The sequence below is a fragment of the Denticeps clupeoides genome, chromosome 19 (assembly GCF_900700375.1).
Source record: "Denticeps clupeoides chromosome 19, fDenClu1.1, whole genome shotgun sequence".
Classification (NCBI taxonomy): Eukaryota; Metazoa; Chordata; class Actinopteri; order Clupeiformes; family Denticipitidae; genus Denticeps; species Denticeps clupeoides.
This window is the reverse complement of record NC_041725.1, coordinates 6468533-6483227: the sequence shown is the minus strand read 5'-3', so window position 1 is coordinate 6483227 and position 14695 is coordinate 6468533. Positions and strand designations below refer to the sequence as shown.

At 41.0% G+C, this 14695-nt stretch overlaps 1 protein-coding gene across 7 annotated transcripts in view; it reads right to left on the bottom strand.

Annotated features, from left to right (window-relative positions):
• dock10 (dedicator of cytokinesis 10) overlaps positions 1-14695 on the bottom strand; it is a 56485-nt gene that overhangs the window by 27707 nt on the left and 14083 nt on the right. For 6 of the 7 annotated variants that reach the window (XM_028963040.1, XM_028963038.1, XM_028963041.1 and 3 more), the window contains exons 1-4: positions 3461-3534; positions 2269-2403; positions 1705-1891; positions 44-129 (exon numbers count right to left, since the gene is read on the bottom strand). In XM_028963040.1, coding sequence (XP_028818873.1) covers positions 44-129; positions 1705-1891; positions 2269-2349 — 354 coding nt within the window. In that variant the 5' untranslated portion in view covers positions 2350-2403; positions 3461-3534. Of the gene's footprint in view, positions 1-43; positions 130-1704; positions 1892-2268; positions 2404-3460; positions 3611-4493; positions 4567-7037; positions 7121-14695 lie in introns of those variants that run through there. The other variant, XM_028963044.1, reaches the window with a different exon arrangement.

The window sequence follows — 14695 nt, the reverse complement described above, 5'->3', positions numbered from 1 at the left end:
ATAACGTGATGCATGATGGGTGTACATGGATTTCTCCACTCACTCTCGCCAGCTCAGGGTGAATTCCATTTTCTGACGTTTCTTCATTTTCAGGGACAGAAATATTATTCAGAGAGAGATCGAAGACATCTGCAAGAGACCAACACCAGATCAAATCAATACCCTATTTCATTTCAATTTTTTTCTGAAAGGAAACACTACACCCAAGATCACTGAGCTGTTTTAAAACCACTCTGGACAATTTGGCTTCTGTTTTGGACAGTGAGCATCTTCCACCCCTGGGCACTGTCTGCACCCAGGTCCACACCAGGTTGGTTTATGTCCAATAAATCTATTTGAATCCATTTAAAAACGAGCGATTGCATCATCTGTGGTTAAAAAATGCTTCCATTCACACATCCGTAGTTTCTATTCTAAGGGTGACAAGATATATGACAAATATGATATATTTAAAGGTCTGGTTCGTGGAGATATGGTAAGCATAAAGATGAACTTTTCCATTACAGTGGCTCTTTCTGCTGTGTTTTCTTAGCCAGTTTTCCAGTCATGACAACCCAGAAAAGAAGCAAACCACCAGGAATATAACCAAGGATCCAAATAACCCATTCCAGCTATGTCTGGGCTGGAATGGATGTTTTAATAAATTTTGTGTGTGTAATGCAAGTCCTAACAATCTTACTGTAAAATGCTCACTTCATGCCAAACTGAGTCATTTGTGTCTCAGATAATGTCTTTCTGATTCCTTAGAGGCAAGTGCAAGACAACACAAGAATGAAAGGGTGTACTGTCAAGGCTTTGAAGCGCCATCCTTTCCAGCTTCCAGAGCTCAGGAAACCTGACCGGTCTTCTGTGCCGAGGCCCCAGCTGCTGCCGATCCCGCCGATGCCAGACTTTTAAAGGCTGACTTAAGGTGGAGGGCCATCATTAAAAAAAAAAAAAACACACGGCCCCTCGCCGATAATCCTTACATTTCAAGGCTGGTGCAGTAATCCCTCAGAAGCTCGGGTAACAAATTAGCGCTAATACAAAATCCACCAAGCCTAATGGCATCAAGCCAGTGGTTGCAACGTCAGCTGTCTGACATGCTTCACAGCGTGATGCTTTTGGTCACATCACCAAAGCCCTTGTAAAGCTCCTTGGGAAAGTCCACGGCAGTCAAAGCTCAGCCTGATGCTCAGTGTCTGCTCGAATTGTAAGGAGGAGTGCAGAAACTGAAGCTGGTGGATCCCGTTATTTTCTCACATTTTCCTGAAATGTTGCTAATGTTTTAGATTGTTTCATTATACCAATTTAACATGATCAGGATCCCTAGCACTAGCTTTAAAAGCGCCACTGAACAGTACTTTTCAAATACCTCAAACTAACAGTGTCATTAATGAAGCTAATTTTATTGTGATCATTAAAAAAGGCAAGATAGGTGTGCAAAGTTGGACTCCACAGAATGAATGCGTTTCATGAAATACAATACAATGTTCATAATGCAAACCTTTGCACAAAAATGTTGTAGTCTGACTATTTGTGATTTAAATTGTCATTCCAAATTAACATTTACAAGAAAGAATGTAAAGCAAGAATGTGCTCATGATTGTTAGGGTCAATGTGTTAAATTATAAAACAGAGCAAGAACTGGTTAGTTCCAGTTAGTTCTACTCAAGATGAAGAAAGGCAGACGAAAAGAAGTTGTTGTGGATGCCATAGACTCACCTTGCCGTGTGTCAGTGAGGTCCTGACTTTTGCGGTCAATGGCCGGAGCCTCGGGTGGACTGATCTGGAGAATTCGGGTCAGGGTGTTGATCCAGTCCTCCATGTCCTGTTCACTCTCCGCAGCCAGAACGAAGTAGGTCACCTCATTCATCTTCAACTCAAAAGCATGCTTCTTCAGACGATTGTTCTGTAGGGATTACAGAAATTGTGGAGTAAAACTCATTTATTAACACCTGATGCCCCATCAACAAATGCATTCACAAATTCACTCCTAAATCACCATTACCAGCAAAAGGTGGCCGGTTCTCTGCTTATCTTCATTACTTAGTCGACGGTTTACGAAAGGCAAATAATTTATCCTCTAGGACTAGAACTACCCACCCTTGCAATTAATATGAGACATTTATAGGTCTGCTTAAAATATTGCACAAGGACATTCTCCTATATGCAATTATGCAACACAAATATACATAATTCTAATCCTGAACTTCATTACACGTCCCAACAGATTTGGTTAGCTTACAAGACATAGGATGAATGTGGATGTTCTTCCCCATTACCGACCTGAACAACCCCCGTACAGGAGTCCAAAAAAATGCAGCCTTTGGGCTCCTTGGAGATCTTTTCATCTTTGTAGAAATTCATGATGTAGGAATTGTCCGTCAACTGTGTCAACTGGAAGAATCTACGTTTGAAGGACTGCAAGGAAAATGAAGCGAGTAACATGTAGATTAGCAACGCTTGTCCATCATTCTGTTTTCTTCAAAAAAAAAAGTGCTGCAGAAAGGCATATGAGGACCCCCATTAACAAAGCAGTAAAACAACAGGGCTTTGTACTAACACATCTGCTTATGTACCTCGAGGGACTGTCCCTGTAATTTGTTTGAGAAAGAGATGAAAAAGAAGAGTGCACTTTATTAAGTATTAACTCCACATGTGTTCATTCATAGTTTTGATGCCTTCAGTGAGAATCTACCAATGTAAATGGTCATGAAAATAAAGAAAACACACTGAATGAGATGGTATGTCCAAACTTTTGGCCTGCACTGTATAAAATGTTCCCGATATTTTACATGGTGATATCGTATCGATACAGGCACATCGAATATAAATATTTTTGCATACTAATTTAGTCCACTGGGTGGTGCTGCTTTAGTGAGGTCAGCAGAAATGAGAATCAGCATGCGACTACAACCTCCACTCCTGTAAATGGCGCTGTGCAGCTGGGTACTTTGAATTACTGCTTGGCTCTAAATATCATATTATGAAAAGTTAAAATGAAAAGTTATGTTGTTTTGGCTGAATTAATAATGTAATGCGATCCACACAAATTGTACACAGCATCTTGTATTTCAGCTCTGTTGTTACATTTTCAGTGAACTGTAGAATATTGCAATATGCAGAGTATCACAATATATCCTGATATAATTGTATCGTGACCGGTGTATTCTGATACGTATCGTATCGTGAGATCCTTGCCAATACACACCCCTAATTTGAATAAAAAATTCTACTGCTGATTCACAGTGTCCAGTTTAGAGCAGTTCTGAGATGTGCCGGATTTCCATTAGACGACGTTTCTTTAAGGACCAGGACAAACTTGATTCCACCCAATCCACTTGACACCAAATTAGAATCATTATGCTCCAGCGCATGCAAGTGCTCACAGGTCAAAAGGAACTGCAGTCCCGCAAGAGGAAATGAAAAAACGAAAGAAAGCCAGGAGCTTGCCAGGACGGTAAGGGCACTTCCTCACCCGAACAGTGATGCTGTTGTTGACATTGCTGTTAAAGTTCCCTTTGTAGAGCCAGCCGGACTTGAACACACCAACACCCCCTCCTCCTCCCCCGCCGCCTCCACCTCCACCTCCACCACCCCCTTTGGACGAGGACAACGACGTTGTGTCCTGGAAAATAAAGAGTGTTGAAAATTCAGTAAGCTTGGTTGCGCTCCATCTGAGTCCCTGGAAAGGAAACTAGATTCTTTGTCATTCAGAGCCAAAATGGAGGGAGCCGATTCAGAAAGACGTCAATTGTACGTGTCCTGAGGTGACCTCTAGAGTGGAACCACACCAGTAGTACATATATAAAGAAATGTATGAACACATATTTGAATGGTTCAAATAAATTATAGTTTATCAAGCTTTAAAAAGGTTGAAATATCTCTGCCAGTATGCTTCAAAAAATTAACCATTTGTAAAAAAAAAAAAAGTGTATGTGTGTGTGTGTGTGTGTGTGTGTATATTTGAATATAAAGTTGTACTCCATAGGGAAATGGTAGGGTGTATCCACACATCAAAACACAGATTAGTGACGGCTGGAGTACTTGCATGCTCAAGTAGTTTCTATGCATAAATTCTCATTTTCAATTTCCAGCTCCTCCTCATTTGTTTGTGATGCGGAGAGGAAATGCTTCCAGATGAGGGGTTACATGGTGTGAATTCTGTACTACCCTAAATGTTACATTTCCACTTTTTTTAATATGCATATTAATTGTTGCTTACATATTTTAGCCCATGGAATAAAAAACTTTTTTTGAAGGTAATGTCCTTTCGACAGAACATTGTATCTAGTCTTCTATAAGATTATTGATTAGAACACTGGTTTCAGAACACTGACATGAAAACCAAGCGGTCATGAAGGGTTAGTTCATCAGATGTTGTACACATAGCTGCATCCTATTCATCAAGAGTGAAAATTGTGCTGTTAATAGCTATCAAAAGGTCCGCAAAAATACAATGAACAAAACAAAAATGCTGAATCAGAAGCAGTGATGAAGGAATGACCGACCTCATCCTTATCCACATCCTCATGGTCAATCTCGAACGAGTGGGAGGGCAACTTCTCTGCCTTATACAGCTTCCTGTGGGAGAGAGAAAGGAAAATGGGGGAGACAGAGAACAACAATTACAGAGAGGGTACAAGAGAGGCCGAGAGAAAGGGCAGAACAAAAGTGAATCGGCCTTAATGACATCCATCATCATTAGCCTGCTCGGGCCGAATGAAAAGGAAGAGGAGGAGTAAGATGTTCATTGCATTAGCTGCCATGCGCCATTTCCCCCAACCATCTAACATCCTCCACGCCGCTCCCAGGTCTCCTCACTCAAATGGAGCATCGCGGCGGCTACATTACCCGTCTATTCCGCTGATTAAATTTCCCTCCTCTTTCATTCCTTTTCTCTCCAATTTTGAAAACGGTTGGAAGGTTCCTAGATGAGATGCAGCCTGGTTTGACTTCATCTGGTCAGAGCGAGGTTGGGTTACAATGAATGCCACAGGCTTTCATTAAGCCTACAAACACTTGAAACAAGTGCATTTCCCGCAAATGACAGTAGGTGACACTTTCCCTTGCTGGTATTATTTTTTGTATGAGTATTATTTTCCTGAAAGCACTTTTAAATGTTTTTTTTGAGGCAAAAATATACAAAAAAAAATTATACTTAAAGCTATAAACTATTTTGGACTCCCTAAGATGTCTGGAGGTGTTCTATGGGTGTTCTGAAGGTGGTTCCTATTCATTTAAAACAGTTCTTAAGTCCAAGTGATCTCGTTTTATACTTATGGTGTTGACCTGGCCTAGATGAACTTTCCATCGTATCATAATGCATTCTGCTGCCATCTATTTCCCAGTCATTAACATTACCTAAAAGACAATGTGATTCACCAGACCAGGTCACTTTCTTCCAGTAGTCTAATAGTCCATTATAGATCCATTATATGAGCTTTTGGTGGTGGACAGGGGTCAGCAAGGTCAGCAGATAAAAAGGCCCAATGCACTAAGTTGTGATGCATTATGGGATTTGATACTTTCAATACTTTGAAGCAATAATGTTCACACCAATGTCTGTTACAGCAGCTCTTCTGTTGGCCTGGACTCTCAGACACTGGAATACACATGAATTAGAGAGGCCACCTTGATTCTTCTCCAAAGGAACAAAGGTTTGATTTACGAGTGACCAAGATCCCAGGTCCTAACTCAGCAGCATGCCTCTCATTCGGACAAGACTGCACAAAAAAAGTTGTCCTTTGCCACTGCCTGCTTGGGTGCCCACATCAGGGAATTGTCTTTGTCTGTGTTCTGTGGCGTGGATGTGCTATGGCTACTCTCAGAGCCAGCATGCTCAAGGAATCCAGCTGACGACACACTGGCCATTAAAAGCCTCTCTTACATCCTGTTTTAAAGACCAGGCAGTCCCTAGGGACATCGCTGTCTTCGAGGGAACTGAGCTTGTTATTTAATTTGGACAACTGCAGGCAAGTTTGCACTTTGAATACTTGTAAAACAAAGTGTCAGGTTTCCTAGAATCGTGTTGTACATGGTCATAGGGTACAAGTGAACTGAGATTTTTGTCGGCTAAAAATATGTGGGAATGGTGACGGGTCAACATCTAGACATGTAGATTTCAGGGGCATGTGAACTGAACCACCTCCGATACAGCAGCCCCCGAGAGAGAAAAGACACATTCCTGCTTCCTAGCTGTGGGCTTGGGAAGGTGAGGAGTCACAGCGGCTCAGGACTGGGATTATGTTTCGCTTCAGCGGAGAAAACAACGTCACAAAAAACCTCAAGGACCGACAACACTGTTTACCCAGTAATAATGTGGCTGATTTCATAGAACCATTTCACAAATGAACCCAGTTGCTTGCCATTAACCTCTTCTTGATTCATCTGTCCTCATCATTATCACCTCATGGGACCGGACAGCCCCTGGTGCTTGATGAACTCTCATTTATATTCTGGTCCAAGAAGAATGGGTCTTTATAAGCAAACTAAGAAACACCGATCTTAGAGACACCCAATCCCGTCCATTTACATTTACATCCACACGTCCATAATATTTAATGGCATAACATCACTTCACTTCACAGAAGGCAGAAATTTGCCACGATAAGCCTTGCACGTCCAATGCGCCTTCAAACATGTCAAACATTCCCAATGCCAGGATCCATTGCATGTTGGCAATGGTCATGAGAAATGATCCCACAGAAATGCCATCTTGCTCAACAATGATCAGATGCACCACCCCGCAGTGTTCCTTTGAAGAGTCGGACCCTTGCAATGGTAAAATACCTGTACCAACCGTTCTTACAATTACAAATCACTGGTTTACAACCAGAGGCTGTATGAGAATTTGGGTTGGGTAAAAGTAAGTGGATCACTGTAAAGACATCCCAGCATTGAAAGAGCTTCAGATCACACAAGAGCTGTGGCAATTGCTATGATAATGATACCAGGTCAGCAGCTGATATTATAAATATTTGCCTTCATCCCTACACTGTGTTAATAATGTTAATACCGTGTCCAGTGCATAGATTACAGTGCGTAGACAATACCTGGGAAGCATGCGGTGGTCTCCGGCATATTGCTCGTATTTGTACTCCACCACATGCAGCTGGGAGTTGTAGTACCGACAGGCCTGTGGAAGAAAATATATAATGAAAAAGTATGAACTTATGGTAAAATATACCACAGAATATCTAACCAAAATAGTTAACTATTATTTGTAGGCTCATTATGCAAATTACATTTGACAAGAATCATCTTTTGACTGTTGAGCTGACAGAACACCTTTAACATGCACCCTACCATTCAGGGTAATTTAGTAGAAATGTCCTGCTTTTGTTAAAAATTACAGCATGTTGAAAGCAAAAATGAGTCGTCCTATTGAAATATGCAAGTTTTTTTTTTTTATCAAAGTCTTTTAATTACTATTTTTTCACAATTTTTAACAGAACAATGTGAAGAGAAAACAATAAGAAAAACAAAACTGTTCCCGCCCCCCTACTCCTACAATGCTGGAGAAGAAAAAAATTCCCTACCTACAAACCACAGCCATTATTATTATGTGGTTATGTTTGTTACTGCCAGATTTTCAACAAAAGACAAAAATGGCTGCCAGAGAGCATAAAACGTCCCAACAGATCCTCCAACAGTATAACGGTATATCTTATTTTCTCTAAATGGACATGACACATAACCTCTCTAATCCAGTGCCCAAATGCTGGAGGACGATGGTCCTTCCGTCTATAAAGAATAAGCCTTCTAGCCAACAGAGAACAAAAAGCAATCATTTGAGTGGTGTCTGCTCAGAAATATGTCAGTTGGAACCACCGCAAATACTGAAATTAAAGGAGATGGATGTGCAGTTTTCCCACATATTTTACAGAAGGTATCAAAAATTGATGGCCGAAATCTGTCCAAACATGTCGAAAACATATGCAGCAATGTGGCTGGGGCTTGTTTACATTGATCACACGATGGATCCATATCTGCCCGAAACGTACATAGCCTGTCCTTCCGAATGATTTTCACCCAAATAAATTCAGGAATAGTTTGTGATAACTCTGATTACCATTTATTACCAAATCATGAAGAGACCTTATTCCCAGATGTGCCCACATGTCAAATGCTTCATCAAGCACTGATGGATTAAGTTTATCATTTTTTTTTGTCACTGTTGCGACAAGATTCAATGATCGCCTAAACTGAATGCAGATTTTAACAGATTGTGCAACTATTAGATTAGAAGAGTAGGTTGAGATGGATCATTCAAGGATGTAGAGCATAAGGTGCAATCCACTCCTACCCACCCTTGGTGGCCTGTTATTCCAGATAAAAGTGGATGCCTGACTATTTATCACATTCATCTTAATTGAATTAATTCTTTGCCCCAAAGTTAGGGGTAGAGCATCCCAACAGTCTAAGTAATTTTTAAGGTTGGTTAATAATGGTATATAATTTGCCTTATACAGATCCTTAAAGGCGTTGTGTAACCCATACAGGGAGTGCAGAATTATTAGGCAAATTAGTATTTTGTCCACATAATCCTCTTCATGCATGTTTTCTTACTCCAAGCTGTACAGGCTCGAAAGCCTACTACCAATTAAGCATATTAGGTGATGTGCATCTCTGTAATGAGAAGGGGTGTGGTCTAATGACATCAACACCCTATATCAGGTGTGCATAATTATTAGGCAACTTCCATTCCTTTGGCAAAATGGGTCAAAAGAAGGACTTGACAGGCTCAGAAAAGTCAAAAATAGTGAGATATCTTGCAGAGGCATGCAGCACTCTTAAAATTGCAAAGCTTCTGAAGCGTGATCATCGAACAATCAAGCGTTTCATTCAAAATAGTCAACAGGGTCGCAAGAAGCGTGTGGAAAAACCAAGGCGCAAAATAACTGCCCATGAACTGAGAAAAGTCAAGCGTGCAGCTGCCAAGATGCCACTTGCCACCAGTTTGGCCATATTTCAGAGCTGCAACATCACTGGAGTGCCCAAAAGCACAAGGTGTGCAATACTCAGAGACATGGCCAAGGTAAGAAATGCTGAAAGACGACCACCACTGAACAAGACACACAAGCTGAAACGTCAAGACTGGGCCAAGAAATATCTCAAGACTGATTTTTCTAAGGTTTTATGGACTGATGAAATGAGAGTGAGTCTTGATGGGCCAGATGGATGGGCCCGTGGCTGGATTGGTAAAGGGCAGAGAGCTCCAGTCCGACTCAGACACCAGCAAGGCATCATCAAAGATGAGCTTGTGGGGCCTTTTTGGGTTGAGGATGGAGTCAAGCTCAACTCCCAGTCCTACTGCCAGTTTCTGGAAGACACCTTCAAGCAGTGGTCTGCATCCTTCAAGAAAAACATGATTTTCATGCAGGACAATGCTCCATCACACGCGTCCAAGTACTCCACAGCGTGGCTGGCAAGAAAGGATATAAAAGAAGAAAAACTAATGACATGGCCTCCTTGTTCACCTGATCTGAACCCCATTGAGAACCTGTGGTCCATCATCAAATGTGAGATTTACAAGGAGGGAAAACAGTACACCTCTCTGAACAGTGTCTGGGAGGCTGTGGTTGCTGCTGCACGCAATGTTGATGGTGAACAGATCAAAACACTGACAGAATCCATGGATGGCAGGCTTTTGAGTGTCCTTGCAAAGAAAGGTGGCCATATTGGTCGCTGATTTGTTTTTGTTTTGTTTTTGAATGTCAGAAATGTATATTTGTGAATGTGGAGATGTTATATTGGTTTCACTGGTAAAAATAAATAATTGAAATGGGTATATATTTGTTTTTTGTTAAGTTGCCTAATAATTATGCACAGTAATAGTCACCTGCACACACAGATATCCCCCTAAAATAGCTAAAAATAAAAACAAACTAAAAACTACTTCCAAAAATATTCAGCTTTGATATTAATGAGTTTATTGGGTTCATTGAGAACATGGTTGTTGTTCAATAATAAAATAATTCCTCAAAAATACAACTTGCCTAATAATTCTGCACTCCCTGTATACCCATATGGGGCTGACCTTGAACGGGATTGACCCAATGTCCACCCCTTCATAGATTTAATAGGCATCAGCTCACTTTTTTGAAGGTTAATAATGCAGGAATACTAGAGAGGCAACAATATGTCATCTGCAAAAAGTTAAACTTTATGTTCCGAACTTGCCTGATGGACCCACTTAATAGCAGAGCTCCGTCTTATGGCAATTGCAAGTAGTTCAATAGCTAAAACAAAAAGAGTAGAGAAAGAGGACATCCCTGCCTTGTCCCCCGTTGCAACCATATATATATCCAGCGTTTCTATATATACACACACACACACACATATATAGAGAGAGAGAAGTCAAATTCAGCTTGTAAAGAGGTAGCCCCATTTCACGTGGTCAAATGCTTTTTCAGCATTGAGCAAACTTTGTCATCTCCAAAATGCCCTTCCAGGTTATTAAACAGTTGATATTAAAAAAGGAGTAATGATTTTTTACAAATCCTTTTTTACAAATGACTAATAAAATTGACCAAAATGGGTGTTAATATTATCTGATTATTTAGTACCTTGCTCATCATTAATCACTTGGATTATCTGAGAAATCTTTTATGTAACTGGTGTGTGAGCAACGTCTGGCTTCCCCCATGTTCAGATTTTCTGCCTTTCAAGACAGGAAACAGGGTTTTAATACATGATGAACAGGACCGGGGAGACATCCAGTAACAATGAACAAGTAACAGTTCCATTACCTCTGTTTTCAGCATGCTCACTGTAATTTGCAAATGTAACCACTCCAACCAACCTCTCATACATTAGCTTTAACATGGTCAATCTCCACCTAGCGCAATGTGGTGCTGTTAATAATTTCTGATTTTACCTCCAGCAATTCACTTTAAAGGACGGCAAAGTCATCTGTAAGAGCATTTCTCAGCTACATTTTTCTTGCTTGCTTTCAGCAAGAGAAGAATCTCAGCTTTCAGATCAAAGGTGTACATATCGAACCACCTGCACTGTTCGTGGTACTCTGGTCCGAGGAGGTGTGTGGCCTAGTTTTGGAGCTACCAGCAAACTTAAATTTACAAAGGTTTGATTCCGTTTGTGCACCTAATCAGGTTGAGTTCAGTCTTTCTAAATGAAATAATACGGTCGTAATACTGAAGAGAATCCAAAATAATTGCTGGTTCCTGGCTTTTCTCTCTCTTCCTCTTTCTGTTATGCTGGTTTGACATGGCGAGGCAGGTGATCTGGAATGATTGCTGAACATGACGATGAAGAAGGATGCATACGCACAATGTCACGAAACAGGCGGTTTAATACGTGATGAACAGGACAGGTAAGACATCCAGTAACAAGTAACACTTAACAATGACCCAACGGTGAACAGACACGATCAGGGCAGTTTTATACACTCTTACACAGGTGAACACGATCAGGAAACATTACACAGGATACTCCGGACCCGGAGTAACCCCTTCCAGACCAGATCATGACACTATCCCTTTCTTCTTTCTTTAATTTTGGGATTTTCTGTAACATTGGTACATATTTACATTGTATGTATCTATTGTCTCTGTCTTGCCAGGTAACATTAGATGAGTGTGTTTTTAATACAGTGAATCCTTATTATAAAGTAATTATAAACCACTTTTATATCTTGATTAACATTGTCATTCATTAACAAATGTAGTTTAGACAAAACAATTGTTTTCTAACTTTGCCAATGACTTTTTCATTTAATTAGTCATATATCCCATTCACATTAATTTCATGATTTCAACAATGACCCTAAACTTTTGAACCTTTACTTACAGCATTGATCTGTAAAAGAAGAGCAATTTACTGAGCAATGCACTTCCCTGTATGTTCTGCACTGTCACTGCTTTCATCACACATTCAGCTCTGTTCCAAAAACAGAATAATCCTCACAGCTTCCTCGTACACCTCATCACACCCACAAAAAGCTGAGCTCCTGGGCTTCACGGTGGAGATGAGCACATGAGATTTCTCACCATGAGAAAAAAAGAGCAGGAGATAAAGCAACTTTTTCAGGTCTCTCTCGCACTGACGCTGGTTTATTCCCCACAGACACTCATCGGCTTATTTCATGATTAGAATTCCTCATCAAGTCAAGAAACTGAGTCAATATTATCTCCGTGGGGCTGATGTTATACCCTCACACTTATTTAGACGTTGCTTTGATATTTAGACCTAATCCTCAGGACAAAAACTCTACGGTAATATTCACTGTGCCTACACTCTATAGGGGTTATTAGATTTGCAGTTACATTCTACATTTAAATGACGGCAGACAACATTGTGTTCTGTACACGGTTTTGGTGAGAGTATAGATGTTCTAAATGTGCAATAAAAGAATATAACACATAGTTCCTTCACAAATAATGATATCAGTTTAAGGTAATCTTTTTATAATTGCAATGGCTCTAAACATATTTTCCTCCTAAAGACAAAGGCATTTGAGTCTGCTTAAAATCGACTGTGCAGTGTAATCATAAAACATGCACAGATATAAACATCTTTTTCTCTACAGTACATAACTATCTTCTTCATTTGCCTTCATCTCCCCTCTCTCCTGCCCTGTCGCTCAGGCATGCTCTGAACAGAGCAGCGAGGTGAAACCCTCCCGTCTGCACTGCATCCCTCTGTCAAGGCAGCTGATTGAATGACTGGAAATGATTTGAAGACTTCCTTCTGCAGGGACCACTGTTCCACTTGGGCCTGCGATCGCAACGCACGCATTTATTGCACGTCTAGTGTCATAACACACACACATGTGCTTACAGATTATGCTGTCTCTGCAAAGGACGTTCTCACATGGCAACATGAGACCTGACCCAGTCAGATTCAACAGGTACAGATGCGTATATTATTATGCATTTATATGTCATATGATGATACGCTTGTTTGTTCAAGTTCATTTATTCAGATAACACACAAAACACACAATGCGCATAACACTTTTTTAGGGGGCAGTGGTGGCCTAGCGGTTAAGGAAGAGGCCCCGTAATCAGAATCACAATCTGCCAAGGTGCCACTAAGGTGGCACTGAGCAAAGCACCGTCCCCACACACTGCACACTCATTTCGTTGTGTCACCGTATGCTGTGCTGTGTATCATTATGACAATCACTTAACTTTCACTAAAAACTCACTAAAATAAAAAAATCTGTCCAATTATGAAACACCACTCAAAAATTGGAGATCTACCCTTCGTCAAAATAGGAGTCATCACACAAAAAATACTCACAACACACACACTATAAAGCAAACGGAGATGTAGCAATGCAAGTCACGCTTTCCCTCTCCCGAGTATTAGGGTCTGTGTCTGTGTGTTGTTTTGCCTGTAGCCACGTGTGCCGTAGAATGTCCCAATCCCATAGGGATCAGCACTGGTGTAACAGGCGTCAGGTGCAGCTTGCTGTGTGTCATTCGCTCCCCTGCAAAAGCCCAGAGTGACCTGGAGTTTACAGAGCTGATCTCCAACACAAAACCTGAGGTGTTTCCCGCGTCCTGTGTTTCCCCAGATTGGTTTGTGCTTTGACTGCTGAGTGTGTCTTTCATCATACAGCCACACGATCGTGACTATCCACGGGAGGATCCTTTGTGTTCACCAGTGAACTGGGCCATTTGGCGTAAGGCGTAAGACTTGTGAAGGCAGACTGGCAGGCAGCTATGTTGGCAGCCCTGCAGAACTCCCGGTGCGGCACCAGTGAGGACTATATTCAGCACAAGGCGTGGTGGCTCATTTCTACTCTTTTTCTCTTTTTTGTGTAAACCCTACAATAAACTGTTCATTGTTTCTCCATCCTCCATCCGCTCCTCCCACACTTCAAGTGTAACAATGTTCTACAAAATATAGGTAGGTATGTGGTTTTGATTTCTGGTTCAAACAAGTTTGGCACGAAGTGAAACATGTAAAGATAAAACAGGAAACATATGATAATTCTGTCATTTGGAGACATTTTGTAAGGAGCTGAAAGGATATCATATTCAACTCTGATCATGCACAGGACCAACACAGGAACAACAGGAAACTAGCTAACAGGGCCTTCTAGATAGTCTCTTTAATCTGTAATGGCTCAGATCCTTTAAATGATCTCAATCACGATTTTAGCTGATCTCTGCCAGGCACGTGTCTGCCTTGTAGTCATTTATGCACGCAAGAACATCAGGCTAATGCAGGTAGACGGGACATGGGGACACTGCTGGCCTCAAGTGGCTCAGAGAAAGCTGGGGTTTCTGTGGTTTCTACAAACCAATACAGCCTGGCATTGTCCCTTACATACTGACCATTACATCACAGCAACAGGATTTTTAATCTTTTGCTTACAGTTTTCTTGGCATATGCTGATTGGTCACATTCAATAACAATCATCCATCTGTCACCAAAGTTAATTGGAAACAGTTTGGTGGGATTTATGCTCCACACAACAAACCAAATGATGAACAAAAGCTGGTAGTCAAAGTGGATAGATTCTAACCCTGAAAAAAAGACTTCTGGCCAGACACAAAAGCCCAAAGGATATCCACAGATCAAGCACAGCTGTCCACACTAATGCCACTCCACAAAGAGTACTGAGCGCCAAATGCCACTGCACAGTCAATGTAAAAATGACTGAGGTGAGTCCTTCTGCCGCATGTTTTTAGTTCATCTTTGGTTATTACAATATACATTTACAGCATTTAATCAG